Source organism: Belonocnema kinseyi, chromosome 6, assembly GCF_010883055.1.
Source record: "Belonocnema kinseyi isolate 2016_QV_RU_SX_M_011 chromosome 6, B_treatae_v1, whole genome shotgun sequence".
Taxonomy (NCBI): Eukaryota; Metazoa; Arthropoda; class Insecta; order Hymenoptera; family Cynipidae; genus Belonocnema; species Belonocnema kinseyi.
In genome coordinates this window covers 67,483,975-67,499,733 of record NC_046662.1, presented here as the reverse complement: position 1 = coordinate 67,499,733, position 15,759 = coordinate 67,483,975, and the positions used below count along the sequence as shown (strand labels likewise).

At 25.2% G+C, this 15,759-nt stretch overlaps 1 protein-coding gene across 1 annotated transcript in view; it reads right to left on the bottom strand.

The window, feature by feature from the left end:
• Window positions 1-15,759, bottom strand: part of LOC117174280 (ancient ubiquitous protein 1-like) — a 19,975-nt gene that overhangs the window by 1,068 nt on the left and 3,148 nt on the right. Inside the window, exon 2 of the mRNA XM_033363207.1 lies at window positions 12,013-12,920. Within this exon, the coding sequence (XP_033219098.1) occupies window positions 12,013-12,920 (908 nt within the window). The remainder of the gene's footprint in view (window positions 1-12,012; window positions 12,921-15,759) is intronic.

Here is a 15,759-nt window from a genome sequence, read left to right as displayed (position 1 = left end):
ATATATATACATACGAAGGTTCTAGTAGTGGCCAAGCGATGTTAGTGTATTATAATATCCTAAAAAGCTCTGGAACCTCCCTTTATGTTATCATATTGCGCTTTATTTCAATACAGAGGTTTTGCGATATCATTGTGCGATATATTTTTCTCCGTTGTTTACAAATAAATTTTTGCAACATTAATAATGCAAATCTTGTATTAAATTTTATCATTAAAAATTCAAAGCTAATTAAACCGTTCAAAATGGAATTATTACAAAATTTAACTTTTAAATAAAAATAGTTTCCAATTAGAGGGGATTCAAGTTTTGAAAATTCCAATTGTAAACTCATCAATTTGTTTATAAAAAATTAATAATCCCAAATAAATTGAAAGCATTTAAAATTTAAAATTTTGTTTTTAATTGAAGAATCTCTAAATATAATTCTTTCAGATTAAAATTTCGAAAATAAAAAAATTCAAAAAGTTAAAAATTGAAATATTTGTAAATTAGAATTATGAAAATTGTATCATTAAAAATTCAAAGCTAATATTATTGCGTCCAAAATTAAATTATTCGAAAATTTTGACTTTTAAATAAAAATAATTTTCAGTTCAAAGTGATTCAAGATTTAAAATTGTTAACTGTAAACTAAATTGAATGTTTTATATGTTTACAAAAACTGTTAATACAAAATAATTTTTAATGTAAAGTATTGAAGTTTCAAAAATGTTTACTCCAGATCGTTAAACCCCAAACGAGTGCAAACTTGATTTAAAAATTAAAAAATATTGAGTCGTTAAAAATTTGAGTGAAACTGCTTTTAAAACACTCACCCCCTTCAAAATGTTAATTATATAGTATCTAATTTTGAAGAAAAAATTAAAAGTGTAACGTTGAACATGAAAATTTAAAACTTTTAAATTATAACCATTCAAAATTAAAGAAAATATTCATTTTCTGAGGTATTGAATGTACATAAAAATACAATGATAATGTTGATTAATACTGCTTTGTTTAACTGTTTTGTAGAAAATTTGTACTTTTGACTAAAAAAAAAAAATTGGATAGAAAATGTACCTATTTGGTTGAAAATTTATCATTCCGGTTAACTTGTTTGTTGGAAATCAATTTTTTAATTGAAAATCAAGTATTTTCCCGAAATTTCATCTTTGTTGGTTAAATCCAACTGTTTTTTATATTCAATTACAATATTTTATTGTTGAAATATCAAATATCACACTTTACGTCGAATATTCGTCTTTGTGAGTTGAAAATTCAATGGGGAACTAATATACTTAACTAAATTTGTCTATTTTATCGAAAATTCAACTGTTATATAGAAAATTCGTCGTTTTGGTTTAAAACATCAACAATTTGATAAAAAATTCGACTACACATTTCATACAAAATTAAAATGATTTGCACAAATTTGCTTTCTTTTTTATTGATATTAGTTGTCCTCAATGCAAATTCAACTTCTTTATTTTTTGGTAAAAATTGATATTTTTTTTTATTTCAAAATGAAACTATTTATTTAGAAAAAATTTAATGAAAAAATAATTAAGTAAAATTTGTACTAAAATCAAATCAATTGTTCAAATTCAACTATTTGGATAAAAGTTTATGCATTTTGTTGAAAATTAATTTGTTTATTTGAAAATTGGACTTTTTCATTTGAAAATAGTGTATTTCGTGTAATTTGTTCGAAAAATTAGAAAAATAGTTTTTTAATTTAATATTCTAGTTGAGGATTCATCATTTTAATTGCAAATAAATTTCTCAAACTGAATATTTATCTATTCCTTTTGTTGTTGAAAAATGATATTTTTCAGATCAAAAGTGAAGTATTTGGTTGAAAAATTAATGTATTATTTGAAAAATCTTCTTTGTGGAATAGTAATACTTTGGTTTGAATATTCCACAATTCGGTTGAAAAATTGCCTCTTTTAATTGAAAATTCAACTGTTTCGTATAAAATTCACGTATTTAAAAAAAAATCTATTTTTTTGTAGAACATGATGTTTTTCTTTGAGAGTTAATCGCTTTGTTTAAAAAATTTTCTTCTTGGTTAAAAATTGCAAGTATTCCATTCAGAGACTATCATTTACCCTTAAGTTAAACAACTTATTTTGAACCAAGACAGTTGAATTTTTAACCATAAGAATCAATTTTCATCTAAGAAGATTGATTTTCAAACAAAAAGAACATTTTTCAACCAAATAGTTTCATTTTCAACAAAGAAGGGAAATTAAAAAAAAATGTAGTAGCTACATTTTCAGATTAAAAAAATGTATTCAACAAAAGAAAATGCATTTTCTAAAATACCTAAATTTTTGTATATAGAAATTAATTTTCAAAGAAAAATGATCAGTTTTCCACCAAGAATGGCACAGTTAAATTTTCACTTTAAAAAATTAAATTTCAACACAAAAAAGAAAGTAATTAGAAACAAAAAAATTAGTAGATCCTTCAACGACCAAAAAATGAATTTTCAGGCCAGAAGATAAATTTTCTAACAAAGCTGAAAAATTTCGACGAAATACATGAAGTTTCAACTAAAAAAGATTTTATTTTATTTTAAAAACTTATTTTGAAAAATAAAACAATTCAATAAAATAGTTAAATTTTTAACAACAAAAAAGCCAAACTTTTAATTAAATTGATTCTACAATGGAAAAAAAGAGTTTTCAAACATTCCATAGACTTAACCAAAAGGAAGAATCTTCAACCAAATGATCGATTTTTCAAACAAAAAAGATTTAACTTCAACAAAATAGTTGAATTTTCCATAAAAATGTAAATTTCTCACCAAAAATGGAGACTAAATTTTATATTGCAACACAACACTTTTAAACGAAATGAAACCTCTACAAAAAAGTAGTTTTTTCAATTTTCTACCAAAGAAATGAATTTTCAACTTAAGATCATTATTTTTCAACCAAGAATGGAATAGCTACAATATCAGTTAAAAAATTTTTTTAGCCAGAAAGCAACAGGAGTCCTCAATGAAATATTTATGTTTTCAACCAAAGAGATGAATTTTCTAACAAGAAGAATAATTTTCTACAAAAAAAAAAGATTTTCAACGAAAAACATAAATTTTGGAAAATAAAATGAATTTTCAAATAAGAATAATTTTTTACCAAAAGAGACCAATTTTGAATAAAATGTACATGAACTTTCAACAAGAAACTTTTCAATCAGAAATGGAGCGGTTAAAATTTCAGTTATTATTATTATTATTATACCATTAAGATTAACGTTCTACAAAAAAAATTAATTTCCAACAAAATGTATGAATTTCCAGTGAAATAGTTTATTTTCCAACGGATAAAAATAAATTTACAAAAGAATGAATTTTTAACTAAAAAAGTTTTTTTTTAACTAACATGATAAGTCATCAAGAAGAAAATGCATTTTTAATAAAGCAGTTTCACTTCCACCTACATAGTTTAATTTTCTACCCAAAAAGATTAATTCTCAACGAGAAATTTAATATGCAGTTGATATTTCAAACAAAATAATTTTAATTTTAAACCGAAAGCTGTTGAACTAACACAAACGGACGAAATTTCATCAAAAGAGTTCAGTTTTCAACCAAGAATGATTTTTCAGTCAATATAAAAAAAAATTAAATTCAAAAATTTTAATTATCATGCCAAAACGAACAAAACATTAATTAACATTATTAATTCAACTTTAATTTTAGATTAATACTTAATATTTTTAAATTAAAATTAAAATTATTTCTTGAAAAAAAGATCCTACTCCATCTTGGCTCCATTGGGAATCGAACCACAAAACCACAAAATATTTAATATTTTCTCAGAGCTTAATTTATCAAGATTATAAATGCAACTTATGCATTTTTGTTATCTCTACCATTTATCTAAATGATTGCAAATGTAAATATTTATCTTCAGAAAACTTTTCAATGATAAAAAGCAAAACTCGGGGATTAAAATCAATCGCAGAATTATTAATTCGAAATATAAATGAACGATGGTGATTATTTTCAGCTAATATAAACTCAATCCATCAAAAGTCGAACTTCAAATTTTTGAAACACACATCAACGATTAAATAAAATAAGTACTTTTACGTAATTCTTTTTTAATCCTGCTACTATAAAAATATTATGAAGTTGTTAAATTCTGCAGTTCAAAATGTTAACGAGTTTCAAATAAGTTTTGTTTCTGAAAAATTACCTGAAAAATATATTCCTTAAATTTTAATGCAAAAACTATCAGCTTTAAAATTCTTTTCTTCCAATTCAGATGCTTGATTGAAATATGAGCTCTTCAGAACTCAAAGTATGTCTTGAAATCTTGTGTATTTTAGATAATAATATTTATAGGCTCTCCAATTTGTATTCTTACTAAGTTTCGTGCTTTAAAATCAATAATTTTATTCTTCAGATTCTTATTAAATTAAAAAGTTATTAAACAATCGTTTTCTTAAAGAAGTCTAAGAAAGTAGCACATTTAAAATGAGAGCTCAGGTATTGATATATTATTCATAATGTTAATCAGTTAATTATCAGGGTTGCTACAGGTCAGGGAATTTCAATTTTCTGACTTATATTTATTTTAAATTTGCATATTTAGTCCTTTTGCAAATGCATTTTGTATTTAGTCACCTTTTCACGATTTAAAACAACGCGGGTAAAACTTTCATCATATTGACCACTATAATTCTGTTTACCGTACTAAAAGCCTGCTAAAATCTCAAGATTTGTGTTACATTTAAGAGAATTTTGTTTAAATCACTCTAATTTTTTTATTCACTATGATTCTGCTAAATTATCTGGAATTCTGATAGATTCACTCCAAATTACTTGAGTTCATCAACAAAGACCAAAATTGTTGTTTTGTAACATTTTTAATATAAACTCTTTTATAAACTGAATAAAACAATTTCAAATTAAAATTTTCAAATTTATTGCAACCAAAAAAGATAATTTTTCTGTCATAAAAGATTAATTCTGAATCCAAAAGGATGAATTTTCTTCACAAATAGACCAATTTTTCACAAAATAGTTCCATTTTTAGCCATAGAAATAAATTCTTAACAGAAAATATAAATTTTAATACTGAAGATTAATTTTCTACAGAAAAAGACCAATTTTTTAACAAAATATCTGAATTTTAAAATATAAAAAAATCATTTTTCAACCAGAAATGGAAAATTTAAATTTTCAACAGAAAAAAATTTTAAAAGAGGCGAATTTTTTACTAAAATGATTATTTGCAACCGAAAAAAATGATCTTTGTACAAAGTTTTCTAACTTGTACACCAAAAATTCAACTTTTCAACCAAAAATAGTGCAGTTACAATTTCAGTTCAAAAAATTTATTTTCGATAAAAAAAGAACTAGTTTCCAAGAAATTAGTTAAACTTTCAAGGAGTGAGATGAATTTTCAACTAAACTGGTGAATGTTTAACTGAAATAGTTCAATTTTGTGATAAAAAAAATTAATTTCCGAACAAAAAGATGAATTTTCTACAAATGAGTTGAACTTTTAACACAGTGTTTATAGTTTTACTAAGTAGTTGAATTTTCAATTTAAAAAAATCAATTTTCAACCAAAATTGGAATAGTTAAATTTGTCGTTCAAAATATTAATATTCAAAACAAAAAAAATAGTTTTACAACAAATAAGTTTTCCGACAAATTATTTAGACTTCTAATGAAAATGAATTTTCAAATAAAACAAATTAATTTTAGCTGAAATAGTTCAATTTTCAGTTAAAAAAATTAATTTCTGACCTAAAATACAAACTTTCCACAAAAAGGACGATTTTTTAACAAAATTGGTAAATTTGCAACCTAATAATACAATTTTAACAAAAGATATACCTTAAAAAAAATTCTTGCCCATTTCAGGTTTTTTCTAGGTATCACACATTTTTTTACAGATATAATTTTTATGGTACTGAGTCATTCAAATATTTCACCAATGTACTCTCGATTAATGAAATAATACTGAAAATACAACTATTTATTTCTTGTGTTTTTCTCTGAAGTACTAAATAGTTAAATTACAAATAAAAAATATCTATTTTTAACCAAATAGTTGATTTTTGAATTAAAAAATAACAGTGTTTAACAAAAAATGGAAAAGTTAAATTTTTAGTTAAGATAATTAATTTTCCACAAAATAAAAAAACAAAAATTTTAGCCAATGTGATGAATTCTTATCAAAAGAGTTTAATTTCCAATCAAGCTGCTTCATTTTCAACCAAAAAGATCAATGTAGAAATAAAATTATGAATATTTAATCAAAATACTTAAATTTCCAAACAAAAAGATTAATTTGCAAACAAGAAAATTAATTTTCTACCAAAAGAGACGATTTTTCAACAAGACACATGAATTTTCGACGAATTTTTTGAATTTTCAACTAAAAAAGACAAAATTTTAGTCGAATCGTTAGATTTTTAATAAAAATATAATTATCAATTTGCAAACAAAAAGGAGTAGATACATTGTCAGTGAAAACAAATTAATTTTCACCGAACAGAGAAATTTTTAACTAAAATGATAAATTTTCAACTGGAATAGTAGAATTTTCTACCAAAAATAGAATGTTTAAAATAAAGTAATGAATACGTAACTAGAATCCTTGATTTTTCAAACAAAAGGATTAATTTTGTACCAAAAAGGATGATTTTTCAACAAAATACATACATTTTCAACGAAATAGTTGAAGTTTGTACTAAAAATGAACAGTTTTCAATCCAATAGTGAAATTTTGAACTAAAAAATACAAATTTTCAATCCAATAGTTGAATTTTGAACTAGAAAATACAAATTTTCGAGCAAATAGTTAAATTTTGAACTAAAAAATACAAATTTAAAAGCAAATAGTTGAATTTTGAACTAAAAAATGCCAATTTTCAACAAAAAATGGAATAGTCAAATTTTCAGTTTAAAAAATTAATTTTCAACCTAACTGATGAATCTTTAAATAAAATTATGAATATTCAACTTGAACAGTTGAATTTGAAACCAAAAAGATGAATTTTCAACTAAGATACTAAAATTATAATTTTTCTAATAAAATTATGAATATTTGACTAGAATACTTAAATTTTAGATCAAACAGATGAATCATTGAACAAAAAGATTATATTTATACCAAAAAGGGCGACTTTTCAAAAAAATACACCGATTTTGAACGAAATAGTTCAATTTTGTAACAACAAAAAAAAAGATAAATTTTCAGATGAAAAAAAAAATTATTTTCTACGAAACTTAGGAATTTTTAACTGAAATTTCGAGCCAAGGAAAAATAAAATTCCAACAAAACTGAACAATTTTCAACCAAAAAGATGAATTTTTAATAAAAATTATGAATCTTGAAAACAAAAAATTAATTTTTAACACAAAGATTTAACTTCTAACCAAATAATAAAATTTTTATTGCAAAAAAGAAGAATTCTGTTGAACTTTTAACGAAAAGAAATTGTTGGTCCATGAACTAATAAATACCAATTTTGAACCAAAAATGGAATATATAAATTTTCAACGAAACTGATGAATTTTTAATTAAAATTACGAATCTTCAACTGCAATAGTTGAATTTTAAACCAAAAAGATGAATTTTCTACCAAGAAAATTAATTTCTACCAAAAAAGACGAATTTTCTATTAAAAAAGATATTGTTTAAAAAAATTTAGTTAAATTATCGGTAAAAAAATTAATTTTTAACTAAAGAGAAGAATTTTTAACAAAAGTGATGGAATATTCAACATTAAAAAAAATTGTAAACAAATTAGTTCAAGTTTCAACTGTTATAATAATTAAATTCTCAGCAAACAACAAATTTTGCGCCAAGGAAAAAACAAATTTCCAGCAAAACTGCTCAATTTTCAACCAAAAAGATACACTTTTAATAAAAATGATGAATCATGAACCCACAAAATTAATTTTTAACCAAAGGGTTTAACTTTTAACCAAGTAATAAAATTTGTATTCCAAAAATAGATGAATTTTTAACTAAAATATATTTTTTTGTCAAAAAAGAAAAAATATGGCAAAAAAACTGGTAAATTTTCAGCAAAATACATGTAGCTACATCGAGACATTTCAATATTCAACTAAAGGCGATCAATGTTTAACCAAAAATGTAATAGTTAAATTATTAGTCCAAACATTCATTTCAAAGCGAAGAAAAAAAAACGAATTTTCAACAAAATATTTTAATTCAGTGATATAAAGCTACGTTTACCAATAAAGAATCGGCCGACATTTCCAGGATTTTACAGATAGATAAAAATTTCCTGACAATTCCAGGTTTTCCAGGTAGGGTAGACACCCGGATGCCTCTAACTATAAATTAAAAATTCCCTAATTTTTTTTCTGACCAATTTTTCATTTTTTATTATGTTCGGTAGTGATTTTAAGTGCCTCTTATAAAAATTAAAGTCCCTGATTTTCCTGTGATTTTAAGTTAGGGAAAATTTATAAGAAAAACTTTAAACTTCACAGCAAAAAACATTAGTTTTAACCTTGTTTTTTGGAATTGAATTTTTTCCGACCGTCGATTCTGATCAAAGTTTCAAAAATGATGGCATTTTAATAATCCGTTATTTATTGAAATTAACTCATTTTTCAAAAATTGATAAGAAGCGACGGTCAGAAAAAATGCAATTGCAAAATGCATGGTTAAAATAAAAAAATTGTTGTTGTGAATTTTAATACATTTATCACAAAACATACCGTTTCTTATTTGAAATTGCATCATTTATAATATTTTGATTCTTAAAATCATAGAAAAACCACATTTTTAATATTTCAGACTTATGACACAACTACCTTAAAATTTGGAAATGATTAATTTTTTAATTGATTCCGAATGGTCTTGCAAATTCCATTATTATTCATTTTTTAATCCTTCATTTATAGTTCAATTTCAAAAACCATTATAATTTATAGTAAACTTTTGATCGAATAAAAAGTTTTTTAAAATCCAAAATTGTTATTCTTAAAATCACACGAAAAAAACTATTTTCTGAGAATTTATGAGAAACTAAGAATTTATTTTAATTAACAGAAAATTGCATTTTTTCGTTAACTCTTCGGTTGAAAATTCAACTCTTTTTTTGATTGTTTGTCTTTTTTATTTTAAAGTTTACCTGCTTTAGCAGAAATTAAATCTTTTTTGATAAAAACGCAACTGTTTGGTTAGAAATTAAGCTATTATACTACTTTCTTAAAAACTTGACTATTTTGTAGAAAATTTACTTTTTGTTTCAAATTCATATTTTGGTGTTGAAAAATGATCTGAAATATTTTCTGGATGAAAGTTCCACTTATAAAAAAATTTGTTCTTTATTACAAATTCATCTGTTTTAGTACCAAACTGATCTTTTTTGGATAAAAATGCAACTATTTGGTAGAGAATTTAACTATTTTGTTAAGGATTCCTCCCTTTTGGTTGAAAAAATTCGTCTTTTTGGATTGAAAATTAAATTTTTTTCGTAGAAACTGACTTTTTTGTACTAAAATTCAATTTTGGATATTACTGAGTTAACTGGAATCTTTTTTGGATGAAAGCTCAACGTTTTTTGTAATAAAAAATTCTTCTGCTTTAAGATAAATTTCTAATTTTTTAATAAAATTTGTTAGAGAATTCAACAATTTTGTTAAAAAGTCATCCTTTTTGGTTAAAAATTTGTTTTTTTTTTTGGATTGAAAATTCAATTTTTTATGTAGAAAATGATTTCCTGTTAAAAAATTAATAGTTTGCTTGATAATTCAACTAATTTGTTTAAAAAATTTGGTTGAATTACTTTGTTAAGAAATCACTTTTTTTGTTAAAGATTCATATTTATTACTTTTTTTCAATTTTTTTTTGTTTTGACTTAATTAAGAGTCCACCCGTCTGAAGAAAAATGTCATCTTTTTGGATAAAAAGCAACTGTTTGGTTGAAAATAAAACTGCTATACTATTTTTTTTTAATTTAACTATTTCGTTGAAATGCACTACTTGTTTAAAATTTACATTTTGACGTTGAACAATGAACTGGAATCTTTTCCGGATGGAAGTTCCACTTATAAAAAATATCTGATTTTTATTAGATATTCATCAGTTTTAATACAAAATGTAATTTTTTGATAAAAATGCAACTATTTTGTAGAGAATTCAAAAATTTTGTTAAAAATTCATGCTTTTTGGTTGAAAAATTCGTCTTTTTACATTGAAAATTCAATTTTTTCGCAGAAACTTATTTTTAGTTAAAAAACATTCAATTTTTGATCATGCAGAGTCAACTGGAATCTTTTTTAGATGAAAACTCAACTTTTTTTATATTCAAAAACTCTGCTGCTTTAAGAAAAATTCCATATTTTTTTGATAAAAATACAACTATTTGGTAGAGAATTCCAAATTCTTGTTAAAAAGTCATCTTTTTTGGTTTAAAATTCGTCTTCTTTGGTTAAAAATTCGTCTTCTTGGATTGAAAATTTAATTTTTTCGTCGAAAATGATTTGTTGTTTAAAATTTCATATTAGGAGGGTGAAAATTCGAATTAAATCTTTTTCAACCGAAAATTCAACTATTTTTTTTTAATTTATCTTTTTGATTTAAGGCTTTATCAGCTTTAGCAGAAATTGCAGGTTTTTTAATGAAAATACAACTTTTTGTTTAAAACTCATTCTTCGTTGCTTGAGTTTGCAATTAATTTGTTTGAAAGATTTGGTTGAATCACTTTGTTAAGAAGCCACTTTTTTTGTTAATGATTTATATTTTAAGTTGAAAATTCTTCCTTTTGGTTGAAAGTTTAATTATTTCCTTGAAAAAAAAACTTTTTTTAAATGAAAATTCGGCTAATTGGGTAAAAGATAAACTACATTGTTCGATTTTTTTATCGAAGGCTTATGTCTGGTTGAAAATTTAACTGTTTAGTGGAAAATACTTTTTTTTTTGTTTAAAATTCATTTTCTTAACAGAAAATAAAACTTTTCTATTTTTTAAGATTGATATTTGTTAGTTAAAATTTTTCCTTTTTTTTTTGTAACAAAATTTTTTTAGTTTGAAATTTCATTTTTGTTGGGTAAAAATGCATGAGGTTCGTGGAAAATTAATTTTTTGCTGAAAAGTCATATTTTTTGTTTGAAAATTAAATATTTGTAAAGAAAATTTGTCATATGACTTAAAGGTTCAATAATTCATATAAACTTGTATTTATTTTTTGAGTGAAAAATCTTTATTTCTTGGAAATGCGTCTTATTGGTTTTAAAATTGTTTTCTTCTGTTGTATAAATTTCTTTTTTTTTATTAAAATATAAACTATGACACTTTTTCGTTGGGAATTTGTCTTCTTAGGTTAAATATTTAATTACTGTGTTAAAAATTCAATTATTTTGTTTAAAATTATAGTATTTTATTAAAAAGCCATCTTTTATAGTATGAAAGACAGTTTTTGTTTGTTTGAAATAAATTAATAGATTTGAAAATTTTAAATTAGTACCTTGAATACTATTTTATTCCTTTTATAAAATATTCTATGTTAAAAGTATCAGAAGATTAAAATGCTGGTATTTGAATATTAATGATTTGAAATGAAAAATTAGTCAAAGAAAGATCAAAGAATTTTCAAAATGTTCTCTGTTTCGCATTTTTCCGCAAAAGGCGCTACGAGCGATGCAAACTAACTAAATCCAAATTCACGCATCCAAGTTTTCCGGGAGTGAGGTCTCCTTATACTACTTCCTGTTTTCAACACATGGACAATTTTCAACTCTTGGTGACAGGAGGCAATTGAATTTTGAAGTTAGAGTCTCAGTCTAACACTGTTAAATATTTGTAATTCCTGAATATGTCTGAACTAGAAAGTAATTTATATTCAACCGCTGATATAGCCTGAACAATAAAAATATTATTAAAAATCATAAATTGTCCTCAATTCTGTCATATTCTCGGTTATACAACCTCAACTTAAATTTCTGGGAATTTAAGAACTCTAACGACAACTACCTTAAACATGACCGAAAAAGTAAACTAAAAATAATCCACTTACAAAGATCGCGAAGAACAACACTGCGTGGTACCATTGGAAGTACTTCATTAACTCGCTGGGCCATTCTGATCATCTCCATGTTCCCAACCTGCGAATTCGTGGAACCTCTGCTTTGAGTGCCTCTGTTTTGTACTTTCTCCCGAATATACCGCTTTTCATACTCGCTTTTGTCCGAAATCGTGTGCGTACTAGTCTGGATTTTCAGCTCGTCAGCAATCTCCTTCTCGACCTCTCTCACGAGTATTTCCTGGTCCGTATTTCTTCTAGCCTTAAGGTACTTTAATGTAAAAATCGTGTAGGGGACGAACATGAACCAGAGCACGTCAGTCCACGTCGTCGAGGCGACGGATGTGAGTCTCACGTCGACGAATTCGGGCCTCGTCGCCTTGATGACGACCGGTTGAACGACCGGTTCTATTCCAAACGGCCACGAGTTGAATTTGAGCAATGCCACGCGGTTATTAGTGGCTCCAAACTCGGGTTGAACGGCAAGGTTGGCTTTTGTTGAAGCGAGGAATTCCTTGATATTTGCAACGAGCACGTCCTTGCTGCTCATGTCCATTTTCTGCAAACCCAGAGCTTCGCTCAGAGAACTTGGCAGATCCCAACCACTGGGAGTGACTGTTTGAGCGACTCTCCGAATCACAAAGTGATCCAGAGTTGATACATTGTTCGCTACAAGAATCCTTGCCTCGGGATTGCGCTCCTCAGTCTCTGGACTGATCTTGATGATAATGCCGAACGATAAACTGAGTCCATTGTGTAAAAATGTTCGAAGTGGTTGACAGTCTGGAAGTATCGAAGCCAATGTCCAGAAACTAAGACTGATTAGGAAGCGCAAGAGGACGATTATTAGTCCCAGAGGGGCGTACAGTAGCAGAGATACTAGTTTCCAGCCACTGGGAAACCTGAAAGGAGTAATCAATTATTTTAGAATCGGCACAATGTTTCTTTTCTTGTTTTTCAATTAAATGGTCATCTAACTCCAATTTCTAAACTCATAATTCAAGGCCCAAAATGCCCTCAAAACGGGGGAAAGAGGGTTATTTTTTAAAAGAAATTAAAATAATGATTTTAAATAACATTAAGGGAGAGTCTGATATAGCCGATGCAAAAAATCGACTTTTTTGCATAAAAATCTTCCTAGACATGTGGAGAATATATTCCCAAAGTTATAGCATCAAGTCTTATTGGGCGAGTCAGTGACCAAGTTGGTCACTTTTTTTTGAATTTCGGCTCCCAGCTTTCTCCGGGTTCTCCCGACTAATAAAAAACAATAACTCTCTTCGGGAAATCCATAGATTTTTCATATATATAGGGTGCCGTTTTAATCGACGAAATAAATTCCGGGTTCGCAAACATTTTTCACGGTCAATGAAATTAAAAAAAAATGGAACACTAAAGCTAAACAATTTTCCACTTGAGGTAATAAAAACTGAGTTGCAAGTGAAAGCACTGAAAGTGGAACTGTTAAATTTTAAACTTTTAAAATTAAAATTTATAAGTTTTTAATTTAAAAATGTTGTATTCAAATTCCCAATAATTTACGCGTATAAAATTGAAGGTATTAACATTTTTCAATATAAAAAAATATAAATCCACAATATCATTTTCAATGCTGCAAATTAAAAAATCAATCAATGAACTTTAAAATTTTCAAAATTATATAATTTTAAGGAATTTTAAGCTAGAAACATCCAATATTGAAAAAATGAAACAATTTTAACTGAACACTTCTTAAATTAGAAATTCCATTATTTTCTTTTCAAACTGTGTAAACATCATTGGAAAGCTTCTAAATTTCATTTCAAAATCTTGAGAAATCTAGAAGTTATTTTAGATTTGTTTTAAATTTAAAATTATTTTGGAAATTTTTTTAGAACTTCTTAATATCTGTCAAAATGAATTAAATTTTTTCTACAATTTTCAGAAAATCCTGCAAATTTTAGAAAATTTCTTTACAATTGGGATGGATAAATAACAATTGAACCATTATAATTTTAGGGCGAAATTTGAGTAATTTTAAGAGATATGTAGAAGTTTTCAAAAGATTCAAACTTAATGTAAAACTTGAAATGATAGCCTGATATGAAACAACATGTAGATTTTCGCAGATTTTAAACAAAAAATTAGATTCTTTTCAAGAATTGTGAAAGGCTTCAAAAGAATAAAAACATTTTCTTAAGATTCCTAGGAAAATTAAAAATAACTTTTCATTTTCAAAAATTATTTTAAGAGAGTATTTAAAAAGTTTTTCAAAGATTAAAAAAAAAATTCTTAAAAGATTCTAGAAGATTTTAAGAAAACTTTCTAAAATTTGCATGATAATTTTCAATCTTTTCAAAACTCCTAAGTATCTCTTAAAATTACTGAAACTTTTTCTACGAATGTTTATTTGTAATTTATACATCAAAATTTAAAATTTGCATTTGCAAATTAAGCATTTTTCAAATACAACAATTAAAATTGTAACATTCGAAGTTTAAAGTCTCCTAGAAATTTTACCGCTTCCAGGTTTTCTATGTCAAACAATTCAGTTAAAGATTTTTCACTTTTAAGCAGTTGGTTTCATTTTTTTTAATTACAAATTTCAAATTGAATGGGTTAAAAATTGAATATTTGAAACTTAAACAATATTTTAAATTTAATAAAACCCTTTAATTAAGAACATATTATTATGAAGTTATGTTCAAGTTAAAAATAGTTTATAAAGTTTCAGTCATACCTTCACATTTGTTTAATGAATTAGACTTTCAAATTGTAACCGTTTATATTTTAACGTTAAAATCTGAAAATTCTTGAATATTTTAAACTGGTTTAAAATAGTTTTGTGAAATCGTTTTTGTGCACTTTTTATAACTTAAAATACAGATAAATTAAAAAGAAATTATTTATTTATTAAATCGAAATATTTTTATCAAAAATTTTCAACATCAAAGGCTTTTATTTTTTATTTGTTCAAGTCTTCAAGAAAGCGTTTCAAAATTCTTTAAATTAAAAATGGAAGCTTAGAAATAAAAATTTGAAATGGAAAATTTTTAAAGTAAAAAATTTTGAATTACGCATCGTAAGCTATAACCATAACAATTCAACTAATTATTTATAAACTGTTGAAATCGAACGTGGACAGATTTTTCTTCTACAAATTTGTAAAATTCCCGGCCAAAAAAAAATCACTGTCATTTCCTGGTTTCCCGGTCCAGCGATCACCCTGATATATTATGAATAGCGGAAGTCTATTAATATCAGAAAACCTTTTTGCAAGAAATTGATTGACTTTAACCCGATTCCCGTATCGAGGGATAGCTTTTACTTAAGACAAAACTCAAACCATCGGCCATTTTGAAACGGAAAGGAGGGCGGGTCCATTAATTTTTCGCAAATTTATGAATTTTGTTGTAAATAGTGATTTTTTCACGACTTTGTTTATTTATTGTTAATTATTTATTATTCTGATTAAACGAATATCAAATTCCATAATTTTATCATGAAGCAGAAGGTTTAAAAGAGATCCATGAATTTTTATAGAATTTTTTATGCATATTTGCTACATTTTCAAGGCACTAGGTCAATAAATCGCACACGCGGAAATAGCGCGCTCATGCCTGAATTTCTATTTACCAACATGCAAATTTGCAAATATAAAAATCCATTATTAAACCATTTTTTTTTAATATAAGGTTTTATATATTTTTAAAACAATAATTAATAAATAATAATTTTGAATTGCAAGCGTCTGAAATTAAA